The sequence below is a fragment of the Sinocyclocheilus rhinocerous genome, unplaced genomic scaffold (genome assembly GCF_001515625.1).
Source record: "Sinocyclocheilus rhinocerous isolate Xijiao unplaced genomic scaffold, SAMN03320098_v1.1 scaffold953, whole genome shotgun sequence".
NCBI lineage: Eukaryota > Metazoa > Chordata > Actinopteri > Cypriniformes > Cyprinidae > Sinocyclocheilus > Sinocyclocheilus rhinocerous.
The window spans coordinates 587,741-609,727 of NW_015643169.1; the positions used below are offsets into that span (position 1 = coordinate 587,741).

The following is a 21,987-nucleotide window of genomic DNA, read 5'->3' on the forward strand; positions in this document are numbered from 1 at the left end:
TGTGGAAAATAAAAAGAAAAAAATTCAAAACATTACCACTGTATATAATAAATATGAATAAAGTTTGTATTTATGTAGCACCTTTAAAGTAAGCTTCTTAAGACTCTTTACAGAACACAAGAAAAATACAAACCATTATAGAAAGTATACATGAACAAAATATAATCTAAAGTAATATAAAAGCATACAAAAAAGTATGCTTTTAGCAATATATACAAAATTAATGATGAGTGATTAAAGGGGTCATGTGATGCGATTTCAAGTTTTCCTTTCTCTTTGGAGTGTTACAAGCTGTTCGTGAATAGATAAGATCCCTAAAGTTGCAAAGACTAAAGTCTCAAACCCAAAGAGATATTCTTTATAAACGTTAAGACTGGTCCACGCCCTCCTAAAACTCCTTGTTTAAACACGCCCGTACATGTCTACGTCATTTTTTGGGAAGATTTGCATAACGCCGCCCAAATGTTCACACAAAGAAAGAAGGCGTAACTTTATTCTCGAAAAATAATGTGTTTTTTGAACCTTAAACCGCATAAACACATTTCACTACACCAAATACACAAAATAATGTTCTTTTTAGCAACATCATATGACCCCTTTAAAATAAAGGAACCACACAAATAGGCCAGCGCCAATTCTGTACTCAAATCATGCTTGTGTTTCTGTGATCCAGTATTTATGATGGTAGTGGATGAGTTTTGGTGAGTGCTGTCTAAATGTCTGGCTTCAGTAATCAGAGCAGGTGAAGAGCGCAGTCAGAGCGCTCGCAATAACGTTTGTGCAAAAGCTGCAGCTCTAAGTAGAAAACAGGCTTAAACTACAGCTAATACAAGCAACAATGAAAACTACCAGCCCAGCTGGAGCTGATTGAAGTCCCTGTCTCTTTTCTTTCTGCCGCTGTCTCTTTCTCCCAGGCCTTCTATCCGCTAAGATGATTTCACGCTAAAGATCAGCCGTTTGACAACACACACTTTAATTAGATATGTGGGGAAAAGGAAAGACTCACACACACCAGAGGAAGCGACTATGTCACAAAACTCATCTAGTTCAAATATGGCTCCTCTGACACAAAAAAAAGTTTTTGTTGCTTACTCAGTTTCCTGGATTAAAATGCTGTTAATGTAATCATTTGTACTGTCACCAAGGTTTTGCTCGTAGATGTTATAACTACATCATCTGGGCAGGAAATTTCAAAAACAAAATGGTTTTTGACATTTAGTTTTGTTTTATGTTTTTCTGTAAAAAAAATTTATTTTATGAACCATTGTCCAACTGTCAAGAACATATATGGGTCATTTTTCTATGGAAGCTTGTTTCGGTCACAGAAAGAAAAAATAATAAGGGTAATTGTGACTTTTTATCTCACAATCGCGAGTTTTTATCTCACAATTCAGACATTCTTTCTCAGAATTCTGAGTTTACATCTGGCAATTTTGACTTTTTTCCTCTGAATTCTGAGTTTACTTCTTGCAGTTCTGATTTTTTTTCCTGAATTCTGAGTTTACATCTCGAAATTCTTTTTTTTTTCTGCCCTGGAATAAAAAAGTAATTGCAACTTTTTATCTTACAATTCTGACTTTTTTTTTCACAATTGCGAGTTTATATCTCATAATATTGAGTTTATATCTTGCAATTGCAATTGCAAAAAAAAAGTATTTGGCTTAAAGACAATAAAGCCTATTTGTAGGACTATTAAAGGGATAGAAAATTCTGTCATCATTTACTCATCCACAAGTTGTTCCAAACCTGTATGAATTTCTTTCTTCTGCTGAACACAAAAGAAGATATTTTGAAGAATGAGGATATCAAACAGTTTTTGATTTCCATACTATTTTTTTTTTAAGTAAATGGTGACCAGGAACTGTATGATTGCCCACATTCTTTGAAATATCTTCTTTTGTGTTCAGCAAAAGAAAGATTTTCATACAGGTTTCATTTATGGGTGAACTATTCCTTTAAACATTTTTTTTTTGCATTATTTTCAAGTGTTTTGCATCCATTCCTCTTTGTCGGCATTCAATAATCAAGGCTTTTTAAGGGATTTGGGCCAAAAACAGAGCCCATGGTGTGGGTGTAAGTCTTATCACTCTCACGCTCCTGATCCAGACCATACTATATGATAGATTACACCTCTATCAGTCTATCTGACCATTAGAAAGAGCAGAGCCACAATACCAGCCAAAGAAATGAGCATCGGAGGGATTAATATGCTTTAAAATGCTATCGATCCCGTTTGATGACTGCTCAAACAAAACGATTACAGAGCAATCTCTTGAGTTAACGATTGCTTTAACAGTAATCTGGATTACAACCCTCATGAGTCTTGTATTGTGGTGTGTGGATCCAGTCTAATCTCATTCAGACCGAGAAGGCAGATGAATCTGATTGGTTGCAGTTGTCCTATACAACAATGAAAGATTTGATGGCACAGATCTCACAGTTTGATTAATGTTTCTGATAATATCTGTCCTGAAATGGCAAAGCTGTTATCACACATAGACACAACTAAGACAAACAGGCTGTATGTGAAATAAATCACTGAGAAAATGCATGTACATTAATATTTCATTATGTCATATCATGAGGAATAGAGAAATACCTTTCATCAGTGTTAAAATTCTGGCTGATACTGATAAGTCAATAATTGTTTTATGCTATGGCCGATATTAAATAGCATTACTATTTTTTCACTAAAAACTAAAATCAATAATTTTAAAAGCTGCAAGTCAATGTAGGCATCACGATATAATTTACAATAAGAAAAATGGATCAAGGCTGCAAAAATACAGTAAAAACAGTAATATTGTGAACTTTTATACAATTTAAAGTATTTTCTATTTTATTATATTTTAAAATGCAATTTATTTCTGTTATGCAAAACTGAATTTTCAGCATCATTACTCCAGTCTTCAGTGTGACATGATCCTTCAGAAATCTGATTTACTGCAGAAATCTGAATTTTAAATTGTAATAATATTTCACAGTATTACAGTTTTTACTGTGTTTTTGATCAAATAAATGCAACCTTGGTGGGAAACAGACTTCTTGCAAAAACAGTAAAAAAAAAAACTTAATTATTATTCCAAACTTTTGGCCAGCAATGTATATTTATCAATAGATATTGAATATTTGTGCAAATATATATACATAGTGTCCACTAAGTCAATATTTACGAATTTAGGAGTGACTCTATTCTGTTCACATTTGTAACAAGAAATCGGGGAATCACTGCCAAACATTTGCAATGTGTACGAGGCCTTTGAGACTTTGGCTGGGCTGTTTTGCTAGTTAGACTGATCACTTTGATGCTTTTGCACGCCTTAAAAAAAAAAAGACATCCAACCCCAATTTGCGTCACACTAATTTCCGTTCTAGAGTTACAGTCCCTCAGAGTCTCTCTCTCACTCTCTCTGCAGGGCCCCGAGGGAGGGTGAGGAGAAGAAAGGAGACATGAAGGAGATAAAGAAAAGGCTGATGAGGAGGGCAGGAAAACAACCGCACAACCGCGCCCGGTGGCACAGGATTCCCATTCAGCCCCAGACAGGGACAGAGCGGCGCCAGCACACGGCGACTGTGTATGTGTGAGAGCCAGTGTTTCAAACCCTAAGCATCCTAGTGGCCGATCAAGTGTCTCCTTCTAAAAATAATGGCAGACAAGACAGCTCGCAGTGTAAGTGTGTGTGTGTATGCATGTGTGAGAGAGTGTATTGTCATGTGCGTGCATTCACGCTTGCATCCTAGCACATGTTTGTCCGTGGCAAAGAAATCCTTCTTTAGCACCTGAAAGCAGAAGATGAGATGAAGAGTTCATGTTGCGGATGAAGGTCAGTGTTTGACACACGTCACCCTGATGACAGCAGAACAAACCTACTGCCTTTAAGAAAATAACAACAGAACAAACTTTATATATTCAACACGGTCAGAAGCACACAAGATATCATTCGTGACTATAAACAAAGATTAAAGCACCTGGTGATGAACACACACACACACACACAGTGAATGAGCTTAATTCTGAACTGTAAAGTTCATTTAAAGGGAAAGTTCACCCAAAAATGAAAAATTTTATCGTTTACTCATCCTCATGTTGTTACAAACCTGTATGAATTTCTTATTCTGCTAAACGCAAAAGAAGGTATTTGGAAGAATGTTGGTAACTAACCAATTCTGGTAGCCATTGACTTCCATAATATGGAAAAAAATACTATGGAAGTCAATGGCTACCAGCAAATTCCTTCTTTTGTGTTCAGCTGAACAAAGAAAATTAATACAGGTTTGGAACAACAAAAATCATTAATGAAATGTCTTTGTTTTTCCTCAGCAGCAAAAAGTCTTAAAGGTCCCCTGAAATGCTTAGAAACACGCAGCGCTACTCTATGTGTTGACGTCATTTTAACTGAAACAGGAAGACAGGGCGGGACATATCAAGCAGCCCCGCCCCTTTTTAAAATAGCCAATAGCGTTCGTTTATATCACAGCTTGGGCTAGAGCCGTTCAGAGCCGTTGAGCTCCGTAAAGCCGCATTTGACAGGGTATGCCAGCCACAATCTCATCCATATTGCCATAAAATATAGCATTCTGTGTAGAATTAAAATAGCTCCGATACATTTTGTGGTCTGCAGCCGACTCGCGCATGTGATCCGCTCCGTGCTATCGTGTCTCTGGACCGGAGCAGAGTGTGTGTGCGGTGCGATGGTTAGCGTGACACAGCGCGAAACCATTTGTCACTGTTTTAGAGCACACTGCCTTATAGATAACCTTAAGACTTAACATACTGATACTAACACCCAAAAAACTTTCATGGGGACTTTAAATATTCAATCTTGCTACCCTTCATGGATACAAACAAATTTTCACAGGCGAAATACAGTCATTTCGATACAAATCTGTGTGATCTGGAATTTTTGCTTGAGGATGAAAAATTACAGGATTCTTTGATGAATAAAAAATGTAAAAGAACAGAATTTAATTCAAATAGAAATCTTTTGTAACACCATAAATGTCTTTACTGCCACTTTTGATCAATTCAATGCATCCTTGCTGAATGAAAGTTTTAACTTCTACTGACCCCAATTATATATTATATTATATTATATTATATTATAATATTATACACAGACACTTGCATTTGGTGCTATTAGATGTGCAAAAAACTGTTTTGTTCTTCAAATTTGACTTTTTCACATTAACCTTCATAATCTTCGTGTCATGAGAGGTAAATGCGGGAATTTCAACATTGTCGTTGAGACGACGAGACGTCTGAGAGCATTTGTGTCTGATGCACTATCGAAAACATCCAATCCCAAACAAAACCGGGAACGATTGTTTCTGTGTTCCATGAGCATCTCATATCGGTTTTATCAACTGGTCTACGATAATCCGGATGAAGATAGCAACCCCGCTTCTGTTTGTTAATCCCTGTCGGAATGTTTGTGCGTTACCCGTATTAAGATACTGATCGCACATATTACCTTTCAATGAACTCTTGAGTAAAAGTGATGTTAAAGCATGTAAAAGCACCATGTTAAACTAGCGTAAACAAGCAAGTGTGAAGAAGATTTAAAGAACCTCTTTTCACTATAAAGAACCTTTTGTGGAATGGAAAGGTTCCATGGATGTTCAAGGTTCCTCAAGGAACTATAGATGCCAATAAATATACTAAATGAGATTTTATGAGGTTCCATTTCAGTTAGAACGCTGCCTTAGGAGGAAGCCGCCTATGTAGACAGCAAGATTTGGTTTTGAACAAAGCCGTTGTGTTTTCAACCAGCAGGACACAGCAGGGCTGAAGAATGAGAGATGAAAAGTTGCGCAGTCCTGTGTAAGTTCAAGACACCGAGTGTCATCGGGTCACGGCGCAAACAGCTCACGTAGAGCTCGTGAGGCAGCTATTCGCGCTCATGCAGAGCTCCAGATAAACCCACCAATCACAGCTCTGATCACAAGCTCAGGGTTCAAGTGTGTGTCAAGGATAGAATGCCCACCGTTCTCCACTGTCCTCCTACAGCAACACATTCTGACCATAATAACACACGAGGAGGAGCTTCAGAGAACCAGATGAATGGATTCCATTGTGATAAATCCAAAATTCCATTTTGTTGCATTTGAATCTCACAAGCTGTTTCGCAAAGATGTCGTAATCATGAGAATGATCGGCTTTAAAGGATTAGGAAGCTAAAAACTGTTTTCACCCTCATGTTGTTCCAAACCCATATTCTGTTATTTTTTTCCATAAAACACAAAAGAAGATGCTCTGAAGAAGGTTTACACAGCTATTTTCTTGAGAATTTTCTATTCAGTGAATAACTCAAATATAAGTTTGTTCCTTTCAAAAAGCATCATATAGTGTCAGAAGACTTGAAATATAGCACATGATTCTTTTTTTTTTTTTTTACATATGTGGTCACTAATAACGGCATGCAACTAATATTATATGTGTTCTTTGTTATTGTTAACTAAAACTATTAAAATTCATTGTTGTTGTTAGAATAAAGATTAAATAAAATATAAATATTAGACGAAAAACTTACAAATATGAAATTCTGCCTTGGCAACTAACTGAAATAAAATAAGCTGAAATTATAAAGTTATAAGCTGAAGTACTAAACTAAAACTGAAATAAAAATAAAGCTAAAATGAAATAAAAATAAAAAAATCTAAAGTTATTAGTTGAAGTGCTAAAATGACTAAAACTGAAATAAAAATAAAGCTAAATAGAAATATTTTTAAAAACTATTAAAAATGACAAAGCCGTTGTCTTTGTATATAACAAAATTTATATAACAAAATTACTAAAACTTAAAGTAAAATTAAAATGAAAACTTAAACTATAAAAATTTAATTCTTACAATATGCAAGTAAAACTACATTCCCATCGTGCCTCGGTGCTCTAATCTAGTACTGACAGCCTCTGTCACTTCTAGTGTAATTACAGAGAGAGGACAGGAACAAGTCACTCACACCCATTAACTATTGAAAATAGCTCTTTCAATTCTCTTCTGGCCATTTATCACTGACTGACAGAAGAAGAGAAACAAGAGAGAGGAGAGTTGTCTCGGGCTCTGAATGAGTGATGGCCTTCTCCGTTTCTTCAAACTGTCAATCATTGCAGAAAAAAAAGTTTTGTTCTATACTATCCACAAAAATAAAATAAAATGACGACGCTCATAAAAATGGCTCATAGTTCACACTCCTGACAGGTGATAATAAGGTGTACTGTGAATGTGTAAAGTGGGGTAGTGTGTTGGGAGGTCAGGTTATGACTTGTGTAAAATGGCTCTTGGCTGTTTAATCAAGCATAAGATGATTGTCAATGATGTGCTGAGTGAGGAATGCTGTCTCTCTTCTCAGGCAGACTGATTCAATGAGCTGTTGACATTGCATGCTTAAAATGCTCAGAGAAGTTTGTTTGGCTGTGAAGTGACAGTGTTTCGAATGGCAAGTGTTGAAAGCAGGCCTGAGAACAACTTAGGGTTATTCCTACTGTAAAACAGAAGTGGCCGCTCTTATAGATGATTAAGAAGTTTACTTGACTCACAAATACGTTTATGACCACTCTATACTGCCCTCTTCTGTGGGATGTAAGCAGTGCAGCAGAACTCTGCCTGACTTTGAGAAAGGCACTTTGCCTCCATCGTGTGGCCAACTATTGCACACATCAATGGTCATAGTATCATATACTATTGCTGTAGTATATATGGTATGTACAAATTGCAAATTTATGCATATACATTTACCTATACATATGCCAGAATTATCAAGACTACAACAGACCATACTGTCTGCAATACTGGCACACTGTTCTTTATTGCATATGCCACATTTTTGAAAATGAGTATTTGCATACTATTTACTGCGGCATCAATAAGATTAGTATGCGAGTATGCTATTGCTATATGGTTTTGCCGCACATTCAGGTGATCATGTCATTAAAGCTGCAGTCCGTAACTTTTTTGTGTTCAAAATTTACAAAATTTATATAATAAGCAAGTACACCATGAATCCATTTTCCGTGTTTTTGGCTTGTGCTTGATCACTACGGTACACCTATAATACGTGTTTATATTCGGACTATTTTAGACTGGTTCGGGTAAGTACCGCTGCGGAGTAACACATACCTGCGTGATTCGCCATAGACATAAACCGAGAGAAGTAGCTCCGGCTATACAATGTTCTTCCGCAAGACGCATGCAGTTCTGTTTATTAACAGCTAGAGCGCCAAAAGTTACGGACTGCAGCTTTAAGTAACTAGTAAAATTAAAGGGGTCATATGATGCGATTTCATTTTTTCCTTTCTCTTTAGAGTGTTACAAGCTCTTGGTGCATAAAGAAGATCTGTAAAGTTGCAAAGACTAAAGTCTCAAATCCAAAGAGATATTCTTTATAAAAGTTAAGAGTTAGCCACACCTACCTAAAACGGCTCGTTCGAACACGCCCCCACATACCTACCTCACTATGTGGGAAGATTTGCATAAAGCCGCCCAAATGTTCACGCAAAGAAAGAAAGCATAACTTAATGTACAGTATGTGGAAAATAATGTGTTTCTTTTACTTTAAACCGCATAAACTCATTTCATTACGCCAAATACACAAAATAATGTTCTTTTTAGCAGCATCATATGACCCCTTTAAAGTTTCCTAAATCATTTGTGTTGGGACTACATGAATAATTATTTTCGTTCCCGGCACGTTTTTCATAGTTGGAAATAAGTGTTGAAATTAAGTGTAATTTTTAGCAAAGGCAAAGACCTGTTAGTGTTCAATGTTCAGTTAGGTTGGGTGTTTAAAAGAGTTTCTGTTGTTGAAGTTTTTGTGGTTCCCATTGAAAAGTTTGTTTATGGTTATATGAATGGAGTTCATTGTTTCATTCAAAGAACATACAGTAGCTGTTCTAATGTTTGCAGTGAGAAAAGACAAGTAGTAGGCTAAATACTTATTTAACAAATTTTTTTTTTTCTTAATTCCAAGTATGAAATTTCATTGAGCGCAAAAACTTGCAAAAGAAAAATCCATTTTACTTATTGTTTTTTAGGTTATTGCAAACAAAACTGAAAAGTTATATTGAGGACTCAAGGGAAAACAATCTTCCTTCATTGCCAGAAAAACATGTCTTTTATTAAACATTTTGACTAGATCAAGGAAAAAGAGGACATTTATTAGTAACTTATTAGTTAAAAGTAATTTAGGCTAGTAGTAAAAAATTCACCCGTGTTAGGCTAATTGTAATATTGCGACCACAGATGACTAACTATGGTTTAAAATCATGATTTTATTTGAGTTTAATATGAGTTTAATATCTTATGCATTATTTTAAAGATAATTCACCCAAAAATTGAAATTTTGTCATCATTACGTATCCTCATGTCGTTCCAAACCTACCTTCTATTTTTATGTGAAATATGAAATAAGGTTTTTTTTATGACGTCATACAGTGGGCCTCTTCGAAATATATTATTATGTGTTCCACAGAAGAAAGTTGTACAGATTTTGGGTGAACTATGATGTGGACATGAGAATGTACTGCAATGGACTGGCCTATCTGACGGCATTCTTTCATAAATAAATTAACAAACAACAAAGAAATGCCTAGCATGCCATTGTTAGAATGTATGTTAGACGACCAAAGCACTTGTCCCTGTCAATGTGTGTCCCCTCATCTGGAAATTCCGCATCATGTCCTGCTCGAGATGTTTTGATTCACTCAGCTCAGCGTCGCAGTATCTCTCGATCACTGACGTCACCCCCAAATTTCGCAGCCCCGATCACTACCTCATTAATTTAGGCGTGTGATCAGAAATGGCGGAAAGATTACTCGATGTCGAGCTATTTTTGTCTCCCAAAGCTCATTAGGTGCGGAAGGGTGACGGTGAAAACACAGCACGCGCACGAGGGAAGCGGCTCTTGTATCTCTATCTCGCGCCTTTGAGCTCAGGTTACCGCGAACGCCGCTCTGCGTCCGAACGCGTCCCAAAACACCCACTTCTGCGTTCTGGGGGAAAAAACACACTCCATCGGACACTTCGAGGGACGAACTGCTTGAAAATGTTGACCCTGTTGTCGGCTATGTACTTGGTGTCCCGCACGGCTTCGGCGCAGGTAAGACGCCTCTCTTTGACAACGGAGGCGTAAGATGCAGCATGAATGCACCGAACCTACGATTTTTCTTTAAAAACAGTCAGTATGCGGTAAAATATCGGAGCTGTATCTGAGGATTTATCCCTACCTTGCATGCTAGTGTACAATTCGCCATATATCTGATAGTTTCCATTTATAAAGCAAGTTATTTCATGCTGGAAAATCCATCTTAAGATGGTTTCTGTTTTGGAATGTGATAGCTGGTTTATAGCTGGTCCAAGGTAGCCAAACTAGTATTTTCCTGGTCCAAAGTGGTCATTAGGTTTGTTCAGGCTGGTCTAAACCAGCAACATATAGCTAATCATACCAACTCAAGGGGATCAGGCTAGTTTTAGGAACTAGTAAACCAGTCAATTGCCATGCTAGACTAGGTAAAAACCATCTTGGACCTAGAAACCAGCTAGTATATTCAAAAACATAGTTACTAAGCAGGGATTGGTTGAATGATTAGTCTCATTCATTATGTACGCCTTGAAAACCTAGTAGTGCGGGAGGGCAGCGACCTCTGATGATTAATTTAGGATGCTTTGGCAAGCAGAGTCCAGCACCATGGATAGCACTCTCTCCGGTCTGGATCTCCACCCTTCCAACAGCATGCTATGTAATGTTAACTTGGCTGAAGTGCCTCCGTCCTGAACAGGAGCAACTATCTGCATCAAGCTGTGGCTGATCTGTAATGCTTTAGTCTAAAAGGCTATGCGTTTTGATTGAGCACACCAATGCTGCAGCTGATCACACCAGTGAAATGCAGAGGGAATCTGTTCTGGTGCTATGATAGTATAATGCATCATTTAGCTTGAAGGAGAAGGGGTCGTGGAACAGATCCAAGCCCATTAGAGGCGTTTAACACTTGGAATTGTTAACCCAGGGTCATTTTTAATCCTGAGTTAGTGTAATCATGGGTTATCTTGCTCTGTTTTCACATTGGGCAAACTTTTGTCAGGGTTAGTAGCACAGTATATTTCAGAGAATATTTCTCAGTTTATGTTTATTTTTAAAGTCTGTTTCACATGTGACAACATACTCTAAAGTTGGGGAATGTTGTCACATTATATAGACATTATTTAGAGTAAGTTATGAGATTCAGTTAGATCACAATGGGAACCTGCCAATAAATATTTAATTTGCTTTTCGGCAAAATTGTAAAAATGGTAACAAATTATTGTCGAAAATTGTCATAATACTGAGATATAGCTCTTGTGACAACAAGCCTTGATCTCCCCTTTACCTTCATCACCACAATTTGGAGTTAACACTACATTTGCAAGGTATCATAAACCCAGGATTTAACCCTGTAAAGCTGAAAATAATACCCTGAAAATAATAGTCCGAAAAATGTGTATGTATTTTAAGTGAAACTAAGTGAAAATCTAAAAAAAAAAATTAGAGTTTTAAGTTTTGTATTTGTAAATCAATGTAGATCTTTATAACAATATAGCAGACTACTTAAAATTCTAGAAATATCAGTTGTCATTCTATATCTTTCAATAGTAAGATGATATTTAATTGCTTAGTTTTATGATCAAAGCTGTAGTTTTTATTGTTGGGGACAAAACATATAATTCAATGCAATGATGATTGAGAGATGTACAAATATAACATTCCAGATGTATCATAATTTAAATTTGTAATTAAACATGATTTTTAAAAAAAAGAAAAAGGATGACTAGATAATCTAATCTAGTCAACCTATAAATTGCTTCAGTCAAGTAAATGTTCATCTTGAAATATTACTAATGTTTTTCTTATGTTTGGTTTATAAAAATAATTACAAATTTCACAGCAAAAAACACATGAACCACAACCTGAAAGGGGACGTTTTTAAAATTATACCGAAATACCTTTTATTATGAAAAATTAACCATCAATCAGACAACAGAAGGCATGCAGTAGATTGTGGCCTTTAGAGGAGAAATTCATGCATCGAATATAATACAGTATAGGGTTAAAAACATGCAGACACAGCAAAGCGCACTACAGAAGTGAAAGCACATGATCTATTTGACCTCACTGATCTCTTTAGGAAAAGCACGTGGTCTTACATGTTTCCTGTTTAGCCAGAAAGGACATTTTCAATCAAGGACAGTGGAGGTCATGAATTGATACTTGAAAGTGAAATATCTTTAGAACATGATTACATTTTGCCGTCATACGCTACATGAGATTCTGTGTATAGATGTGCAGATGTTTCAGGCTGAATTGTGGCTGTGCTGACAGAACGGGAGCTTGAGTGAGTGCATGAGCATGATTTCAGAACTGAGCGTATATGTCAATAAGGATCCAAAGTATAGTATGATAAAAATGCTTCTATTTTGAAATGCAGTGCAAAAATGTGCATTACAAATTATATGCTTCTTCTGTTTGTCGGTTCATTCAAATGGCATAACTTTACCAAATCTGTTTCAGTTGGCTATTTGTGTTCATAAACCAACCAAGGACCCAAATTTATCACCATAGCTCAATGGGAGATTCAAAACTCGACCTTAATATGCTTGTAATGCGTTATGTATGGAGTCAATTCAATGCCACATATAGGCTATTTGCAAAGGAATTGAAGTATTGCAAAAGAAAATAAAGTTTTGCAAACAAAAAAATGAAAGTATTGAGAAAACATAAATGTGCTTTTTGCAAACAAAAATAAAGAATTGCAAAAGAAAATGAAGTATTGCGAGAAAAAAAAAGTTTTGCAAACAAAAAAAAAAAAATTTAGCAAAATATAAATGAAGTATTGTGAGACAATAAGTTTTGCAAACAAAAATAAAGAATTGCAAAATATAAATATAAATGTAAATGAAATGCTGTTAATACACATAATTAATAAAACGAAACCATGCATGTTTTAATGTTATAGTGAATAAAAGGAAACGATCCACCTGCATGCCTCTGCCCAACGACGGTGCCTTCATCAGTTGTGATCTGCATCTCAGGCCGATGACGCCAGGGAGGCGTGTCCAGGCCTGTTGTACACGCCCCAGTCCCTTGACTCCACCCCCATGTCAAAACAATAGGTGCGTTCGACTTGATGCGGCGCCGCGCAAACCGATCGGCGGCTGACTTGAAGCAGTGCATGCCAGTTAGAAATTTTGTCCGACTTGAACCGGCGCCGACGCCACGTCACTGTCACGTGTGGCATCAAAGTACCGCGATAGCGTTTCGAGAGCAGCCGGCCAGAAAGTGAAACGAGCAGAAACATGAAGCGCAAAGGGGAAAATGGTATCGCGAGCTCACACTTGATTGAAACGCAAAATAAAAGCAGCTTTGCAAATAAATTATTAGCTATGTGTATTTATTTCTTGTCTCAGTGTTTAGCGCAGTTGTCGTTGCGAGGAAACGCTTGTTTTGTTTACTGTGGAGACGTGCTGAAATGGCGTTTGGTCTCGTACTGTATCGCGTACCTTGTCAGTGTCGTGCGCTTTGCTTGGCCATTTGTTGGGATAAACAGGAAAGTGTGTCCAGCTGAACTCAATTTGAGTTTTGTTAAACTAATTAAAAAGAAGCTTAGTTTACCACGGAAGCGGTCGACTGAAGAGTGTAAAGACCATCGACTCTACCGTGCGACGACACCGGCAAAGGACATAAGTATCGCTTTTTATCTCTCCTCTTTCCACTTCTGTTTCAGGTTTTTATAAACTATTTCTTACTATGTGTCAGTAAGTTGTTGTTATTTTAGCATGTGTGTTTGCCTCAGTGTTATTTTTTTAGGATTACTGATGAACTAATGTACTTTGATTTGTATTAGTTATCTATTTTAGTTTTAGTTACAGTTGTAGTAATGTTGTCATTTTATTAGTTTTTTTATTATGTCTATATAGGCTTTTTATTAAGTTTTACTTTTATTTAATTTGAGTTATTTCAGTACTTCAACATACAAAATGGAAATGAAATAATATATATATATATAATGTATTTATATATATGTACATGTATATGTATATGTGTGTGGCTGTACATACACATATGTAGTTGTTTTTTGGTGTTTGGCTTAGTGTTATGTTAGAATCATTATTATACTCATACCTTTTGTTCTTTTAATATTTTTGAATTGTTTTTAGCTTTATTTTTTTGTTTTCATTTAAATGTTTTAGTTTTGAAATGTTGTTGTATGCATTTGTCATTTTTATTTAATTTATTTTACTTTCTTAAATGTGTATATATATAGTATTTATAGAGTTTTAGCTTTTAGTTTTAATTACTTTTTCTTATTTGTAAGTCGCTTTGGATAAAAACGTCTGCTAAATGACTAAAAGTAAAAGTAAAGTAAAGCTATGGCCATGGAAAGTATGTGTTGCAAAATCATTGCTTTTGCTCTGTTTCATTTATATTTATTTGCAAAACTTATTTATTTCCAACAGTACTTCATTTATATTTTGCAGTTCTTTATTGTTGTTTGCAAAAAGCACATTTATTTTTTCTCAATACTTCCATTTTCGTTTGCAATACTTCAATTCTTTTGCGAATATATGCAGTAGCCCCTCACTGCAGAACAAAGATCCAGGGGGCGGGGTTGGATCCACATCTAGGGGGTGGAGATGGGTGGGTTTAGGGATCAGGGGGTGGAGACGGGTAGGTTTAGGTATATGTAAGGTGGGAGGAGTTGGATCTGGATCCAACCTCACCCCTGGATCTTGTGTTCTGCAGTGAGGACCATCTCAATATATGTGGCATTGAAGTTGAGGGGGCGTGTATGATGGGAGGTCGTCAGCGCGGGCGCTCATGGGAAATTGAGTTCTTTCTGTGAGCTGATTGGTGGAGTAAAGCAGCAATATCAACTACATATCCCAGTGTACAGCATTTATGTGCCTGTATGACATTTCCATATAAGAATAGAGGTGACCCCTCCGTCCGTGCAGTCTGAGAGGCAGAGCAGCACATCTTTGGCGCACATCTCAACCTGCACAATCAGACCTGAAACATGGTGAGATTCTCATCCCTCCATTTTAGTCCTGCACAGTATTTTAGCGTAACTCAAATTCGCAACGTTTTGTGCACAACATGACGGGCTAATTTAATCCGAACGCCTTTAGATTAGATTTACTTTAAGAAATCTGCTTTAATGTGAAATCTGTGGTCACGAACCACCTAACGATTCATATCGAATTATTTTGAAGCTGTTTGTATCAACGTTTAACGGCCATTTCCGCGTTTGTGGAGTGGGTGTCTGAGGTGGCATCTTTTGTAAGTTACTCATTGACACTATTTTGTAGCCATTCTGTCAGATTAGAAATACTTCGAGACGGACATTTGCGTCGAAGTTACAGTCTCGGAGCGTAGTGACGTTACCATCGTTACAGTGCGTCGCGTCGCACTCATTATTTGAGGAGATACACAGAAATGAACTCCCATTCACTCAGACTATTATGTGCAAATGATCAAATCTTCTGATATAATTCGTTACTACGCTCATTCCAGATCGCTAGGCCTTTGTTCACAGAAATAGGTCATGTTATTGACGCCAGTGACTGTGTTTTATTTCAGGCCGAACCGATCCGTGTGCTGGTGACTGGCGCCGCCGGACAGATCGCTTATTCTCTGCTCTACAGCATCGCTAAAGGAGATGTGTTCGGCAAGGACCAGGTGAGACAGAGACTGGCTGTGTTATTACGTAACGGGACACTGGAGGGAACTGGATTTTAAACTATACTCTTGTGTTATATAAGAATGTGTGATTAAAATATGCGACTCTCTTGGTCCCTCTGTGATGCATGTCTATGTTCTGTTTCTGCAGTATATAATATATGAGCATGTATGCATGTAACAATAACGATATTTAGTCATTTTGAGATTATTGTTTGAAACCGGCCGATTCAAATTAATGTTCTGATAACCGATAATACAATGCAATTGAAGCAATGATTAACGGCCTATTCCCAGGGAACGTTCTGAGAACGCTGGTTAACGTTCTGGTAATGTTCAGTCAAAGTTATGAACGAACGTTCTTCCAGTAATGTTAATAGAAAGTTTTCTGGTCTTTAATAACATTCTTAAAATGTTAGAACAAAAACGTTATTTATACGTCGTTCATGGAACATTTGTCTTCTAAAAAGTTTTAGTTGGACATTCATCTAACTTTTTTTTTTTAAATGTTGCCAGATGTTTCAGAACGTTCAGGAACATACAAAAGTAACATTCCCATAGTGTTTGTAAAATGATTAAATCAAATGGTCATTCGTTTATGCTTTTAAAACATTTTAAAAACTGGGCATTTTGTGCATTCATAGACCCTTCAAAAAATAATGTTTTTATAATTTAATGGGAATGTTAGGAAAGCGTTCTTAGAACATATTTTTGTTAGCTGAAACATTCTGAATATTTTAATAACACAAAAAAAACCCCAGCAATAATATTGCTAGAGGTTTTGAGATTTAGATGGTTGCATTTACTTTTTTATTTATACATTTATTTATGCATAAAATTTATGGTGCTTATCAATAGCCAATATTAAAGTGTTCTTGAGTCTTGAGTAAATATTGTGTAAAAAAAAAAAAAAAGTTGGTAGTGTTTATAGAAAAATATATACATGTACAGCTCAATAGCTTAATTCAGATATGTTAGCCTATATCATATATTGCATTATATTGGCTGTCTTGCTCTCTAGTTATTGCTATCAACATCAGCCATATTGGTTGACCACCACTATATACTACGCCTTTCAAAATGTGCATTTACCTATACTGGATCCACTATACGAGGACATGTACGCATTGTAATACTGTATTAAATGTGTATCATTGTATGTCTATGGTCTAAAGCAGCAGTTCTCAATTCCAGTCCTCGCGACCCCCCGCTCTGCATATTTTGCATGTCTCTGATTCAGATAACCAGCTCATTAGAAGAGAGCTCCATGCATGAACTGTGTTCCGATTATCATGGTCCCTACAGAGTGTTCTTTGGTCCTTACTCCCTGAGCATGGGAGATCTGTTGAAGTTTACTTCACTTCGGAACATTCATTCACGGATTTGCGCTACGCCACGGCCTGCAGCATCTTCACACACAGACGAAATTTACTAGAGCAGTGTGACATCATATACCTTTATAAATAAATACAATTTAAATTCACGTCTCACACACTTTAATGCCCTTTGAATGGAACATATACGCTCCCTGTGATGTCCACTTCGCAGGCCACTGACGGTAGAATAGAACAAACGTCTGAAGTGATAAGAGGAACATACAAAATGTGCAGAGCAGTGGTACGCGAGGACTGGAATTGAGAACCATTGGCCTAAAGTATATATGTTATAATGCAAATATTCTATTCCGAACATGTTTTGCAGTCTGTGCTTGATGCAGTGTAACATGCTTGATGTTTGTCTCCTCTGTCAGCCAATCATCTTGGTGCTTCTGGATATCACTCCCATGCTGCCTGTGCTGGATGGGGTCGTCATGGAGCTGCAGGATTGTGCTCTTCCACTTCTGAGGGGTGAGGGTTACTTCTCTTGATTTAATCAGTTTAGACCTTATCACAGTGAATGATTATAATAGGACATCAGGTAGAGGAAGAGTGGTAGTGGAACAGTTTTCACTGGACTCTTAATTGACAGTTTGACTGCCACCGTCTCTTTGTACTGCAACTTGGTTTATTTATAGCCAGCATCTGGAATGTATTAAAATGCAGAAGAGCAAGCATGACTCTGCAGAAGAGATCTGCAGCAGAAAATAGCATGTGCTACACTGTATTTGAGGAGTTGGGAGGTGTAACCGGCGCAGAATGATCTTATTGGCTCATGCTGTAGGATAGTCACGGACCAATGAGAAACGTGATGGTGCCACAACAATGGGAGGCGGAGGGGAGGAGGCCAAAGAACAAGTTCTGTCTCAGAAGTTGTTGCTTTGGTTGAAGTCCAGTCTGATAAATAGTTCTGTACTAAATCTCATTCTAAAGATTATCAATGAAATGAGCCACTTCAGGAAATATCGGCAGCCTGATAAATGATTTATGGTGATGGGTGATGAAAGTGTCAAGAGATAATGTCAGCATAAACTCCTGAGGAATAATAGTCTAGGTACAAACATAATGAGGCCGTATTTCCCAATACTGATGCTAAAATGTTTGCATGTGCAGATTATGTGAGTTTTATCATTCAGTCACAGGCATTTGCTCAACTGAAATAGTCTTGAGGCTCAAAAGTTGTGTTTCCTTGAACACTAGAAAAAAGTTGCAGTATAAAGAATAACTTGTTTATAAGCAATGAGGATTTTTTTAATTCTACAAGATTTTATTTCATTTAATAGTTAAAAAAAAAAAGTATTTAGCTAAAAATAAAATATACTTTATTTAGCTAAATATTTTGTATCAAAAATACAAATTATAATATATAATAAAATATTTTTGAAATAAAATAATTTGCTATAATAGTTGGAAATTGTTGAATAAGCAGTAATAATGAACTTGCTTTGGAAATTTGTTGGCCTAAAAATTACTGTGAAATAAGTCTTCTGTATCCTTCGTTTTTCTCTCTAACTCCTTTACAGAGGTGATTCCCACTGATAAGGTTGAGGTGGGCTTCAAGGATCTTGACGCTGCCATCTTGGTGGGCTCTATGCCCAGAAAAGAGGGCATGGAGAGGAAGGACCTACTGAAGGCTAACGTGGCCATTTTCAAAACCCAAGGTGAAGCACTGGAGAAGAACGCCAAGAAGACCGTCAAGGTACAAGATTGCAACAAATAATGCAGCCTGAATCAGTTTTGTGTGCAATTGATTTCTGATTTTCATGAGTTTTCTAGCCTCCGGCTTTTGATTTAGACGACACTGCGATGGTTCAAAACAGGCCGAATCAATCACTGGTCAGTTTTTGGTGTTTGTTGTTCTGCCGTTCACTTTTCCTTTGCTTTCATAGGTGCTAGTTGTGGGAAACCCAGCCAACACCAACTGTTTGATCGCCTCCAAATCAGCTCCCTCTATTCCTAAGGAGAACTTCTCCTGCCTGACCCGTCTGGACCATAACAGGGCCCGCTCTCAGGTCCGAACCCCACCGCCTCATTCACCTTCACTTCTTATTCTGCTTTATTGAAGTTCTCTAACTCAGTCTTTGTGCTTTCCAGAGCTGCGGGTAACCAAGCTTTTTTTATCGTCCATCATCCAGATCTAGCTTAGTTCTAGAGCAGCCATATCTAGTTATGTACTCTGGAGTAGTTCATAGACCAATACAGTGACCTACTTTTAGAGGGACTGTTAGCTCTCTCTGCAGGTGACATAGTTGGCACATATTACACATAGGAGTGCTTCGCTCATCTGCGGTGTTCCTCCATGCCTGTAGGTGGCGATACGTGTCGGTGTGCCCTCTGACAGTGTGAAGAATGTGATTATCTGGGGAAATCACTCCTCAACTCAGTACCCAGATGTGCACCACGCTATCGTGAACAATCATGGGAAGGAGATGTCAGGTTTTGACGCAGTGAATGACGAAAGCTGGCTGAAGGGCGACTTTATCAGCGTGAGTCTGACATCTGAACCTGTAGAGTTTCTAAACTGAGATAAAAAGGCGTTTTTTTGCAAGAGAAAATTAGACGAAGCATACGTCTCAGTTTGCTGTTCATTTAATCCCATTTTTTAAATAAGTTTAATTGTGATTTAATCATGCCCAAGGAAAGAACAATGAAATTACTTGGCACATTTGCCCTCAGCAGGGCTTATAATGTTATTATAAAATGGATAGTTCCTCCATTAAATTCTAATGCATGTTTAAAGCTTCTGAAAAAAGCTGACGAATGCACCTAATATTAATGCATCAAGTTTTGATTAATTTCTTAGCAACCATAAACAACTGATTTGCAACAATTTATTATTATTATTATGTATAATAAATTGAACTCTTGCTAAAGATTGTTTTATGCCGCAATGCAAAGATTTGTGGTAAAATCACTGTTAAAGTGCGGTCACATTTATCATTGTTAGGCAAGTTTCCATGGAAATCTGCACAATCTAGAATTTTGCGTGAAGGCAAACGTTTTCCCGCTAAATCAGATTCACCACATTTACCAACAGAAAGCTGCTTGCTTTGAAAGTGATTTCTGTGTGAGCTGTGCCTCATTCATCTCTACGCTATTGACAGTAGACAATGGACCTTTTTTTACCCACAAAATTTCACTGTATTGCTCTAATTGCCCTGATATGACCACAGCTTTACACATGACCTTTTGTAGCTTATTGTTTTAATTTACCAATCTGCATTTCTTTTAATTTCGTTGTACACCAGACTGTGCAGCAGAGAGGTGCAGCTGTCATCAAGGCCAGGAAGCTCTCCAGTGCAATGTCTGCTGCCAAAGCCATCTGTGACCACATGAGGGACATCTGGTTCGGCACTCCAGATGTGAGTTTGCACCACATGAACCCTTTAGAGATTCATTGAGTGTCTGGTCTGTTAGATTCTGGTTTAAAGTAGAGTGGAAGACTAAAACATTTCTCGTTTTTTCTTTGTCAAAAATACTTCGTCAAATTTCGAAGGCCTCGAAATCAGCTTGATTAACACTTTGCTGAAAATCTGCTGTACACAATGTACCTCAGATTGATAGTTTATACTTTTTTAGCAAGAAAAAGGCCTTTTAGTTTTGTAAAAAATTTCAACAAATTAGATTTTTCTAACTATTATTTCATATGTCAGGTTTACCGGGTTAATGCTAAATAATTCTCTTTCTGTCTCTGAGCAGGGTGAGTGGGTGTCTATGGGTATCTACTCCACTGGTAATTCCTATGGAGTTCCTAATGACCTCATGTACTCCTTCCCTGTTATGATCAAGGTTTGTCTTCATCTCTAAGTTCCTAAAAAAACACTGAAATTAAATCATGAATAAAAGAAAGCACTTGGAAGTAGTTTAGATGTCGTTTCCATGTCAGTACTAATAATTTCCACCCCAACAGAACAAGACCTGGAAGGTGGTTGACGGACTTGCCATCAATGATTTCTCCCGCGGTAAGATGGATGGCACCGCCGCTGAGCTGGTAGAGGAGAGAGACACAGCACTCACCTTCCTTGGAGCGTGACTTGATGTCTCCACAACAATGCGGCAGCCGTTAGACTCTTCAAAGTCCCCAAATCCCCGACTGTAAAGTCCTGTAGATATCATAGCTGACCGTGTGTGCGTGTGTGGATATTTATGCCTCTTAACGTATGCGTGTGTGCGTTACTTCACAAGAAACATTTGCAATGTAACTTCCTCTGCTTAGAGTGTCTGGGGCAACACCTGAAGAACATTTCCAATTAAAACCGTTACGCACATAGTTGTCCTGACCAAAATAATGATCATCTGTCATACAACAATAAAAGACCATGTGGAAAATAAATGTTTGTATTTGGATTATGTTGACATACCCATCTCATCTCCAGCTCTGAATACACAGATATTCTGTAGATGTGAATTTATTTACCTAAAGGTATGAAGATCCTTCATTGTAGACAGCATGCCAGGCCTGTTTACTTGGAAGAAAAACATTGAATATCCTGGAATTTTAAACTTATTATTTGAAAGCCTAGAAGCCTGAATATAAAATATGGTAAATATTTTGTAATACTTATCTAGTAATAAAGAAGTACTGGGAAATGATTTGTTAAGTCTGTGAGATGTGATTATAACGGTCATAATTATAACAAAAGGTTAGAACAATGCAATGACCATCGAAATTATGACATGTTTTGCTAACTTATTGAATATCCTGGAATTTTAAACGTATTATTTGAAAGCCTAGAAGCCTGAATATAAAATATGGTAAATATTTTGTAATACTTATATAGTAATAAAGAAGTACTGGGAAATGATTTGTTAAGTCTGTGAGATGTGATTATAACGGTCATAATTATAACAAAAGGTTAGAACAATGCAATGACCATCGAAATTATGACATGTTTTGCTAACT

The 21,987-nt window shown here is 37.0% G+C and overlaps 1 protein-coding gene across 1 annotated transcript; it reads left to right on the forward strand.

Moving 5' to 3' along the window:
• Window positions 1–9,743: 9,743 nt before the first annotated feature.
• On the forward strand, window positions 9,744–21,417 carry LOC107757024 (malate dehydrogenase, cytoplasmic-like). The gene is made up of 9 exons (XM_016574364.1): window positions 9,744–10,095; window positions 15,610–15,708; window positions 17,459–17,555; window positions 18,608–18,783; window positions 18,974–19,096; window positions 19,394–19,570; window positions 20,333–20,446; window positions 20,784–20,873; window positions 20,995–21,417. Exons 1-9 carry the CDS (start codon window positions 10,042–10,044, stop codon window positions 21,115–21,117), a joined length of 1,053 nt encoding a protein of 350 aa, XP_016429850.1. The 5' UTR covers window positions 9,744–10,041; the 3' UTR covers window positions 21,118–21,417.
• Window positions 21,418–21,987: the final 570 nt, after the last annotated feature.

What these genes read in the sequence shown, in the direction of transcription:
- LOC107757024 (XM_016574364.1), top strand. Translation starts at nt 10,042, where the DNA reads ATGTTGACCCTGTTGTCGGCTATGTACTTGGTGTCCCGCACGGCTTCG. An exon ending in ATGTGTTCGGCAAGGACCAG is followed by an intron (nt 15,709 to 17,458) that starts GTGAGACAGAGA and finishes CTCCTCTGTCAG; the next exon opens with CCAATCATCTTGGTGCTTCT. An exon ending in TGAAGGGCGACTTTATCAGC is followed by an intron (nt 19,571 to 20,332) that starts GTGAGTCTGACA and finishes GTTGTACACCAG; the next exon opens with ACTGTGCAGCAGAGAGGTGC.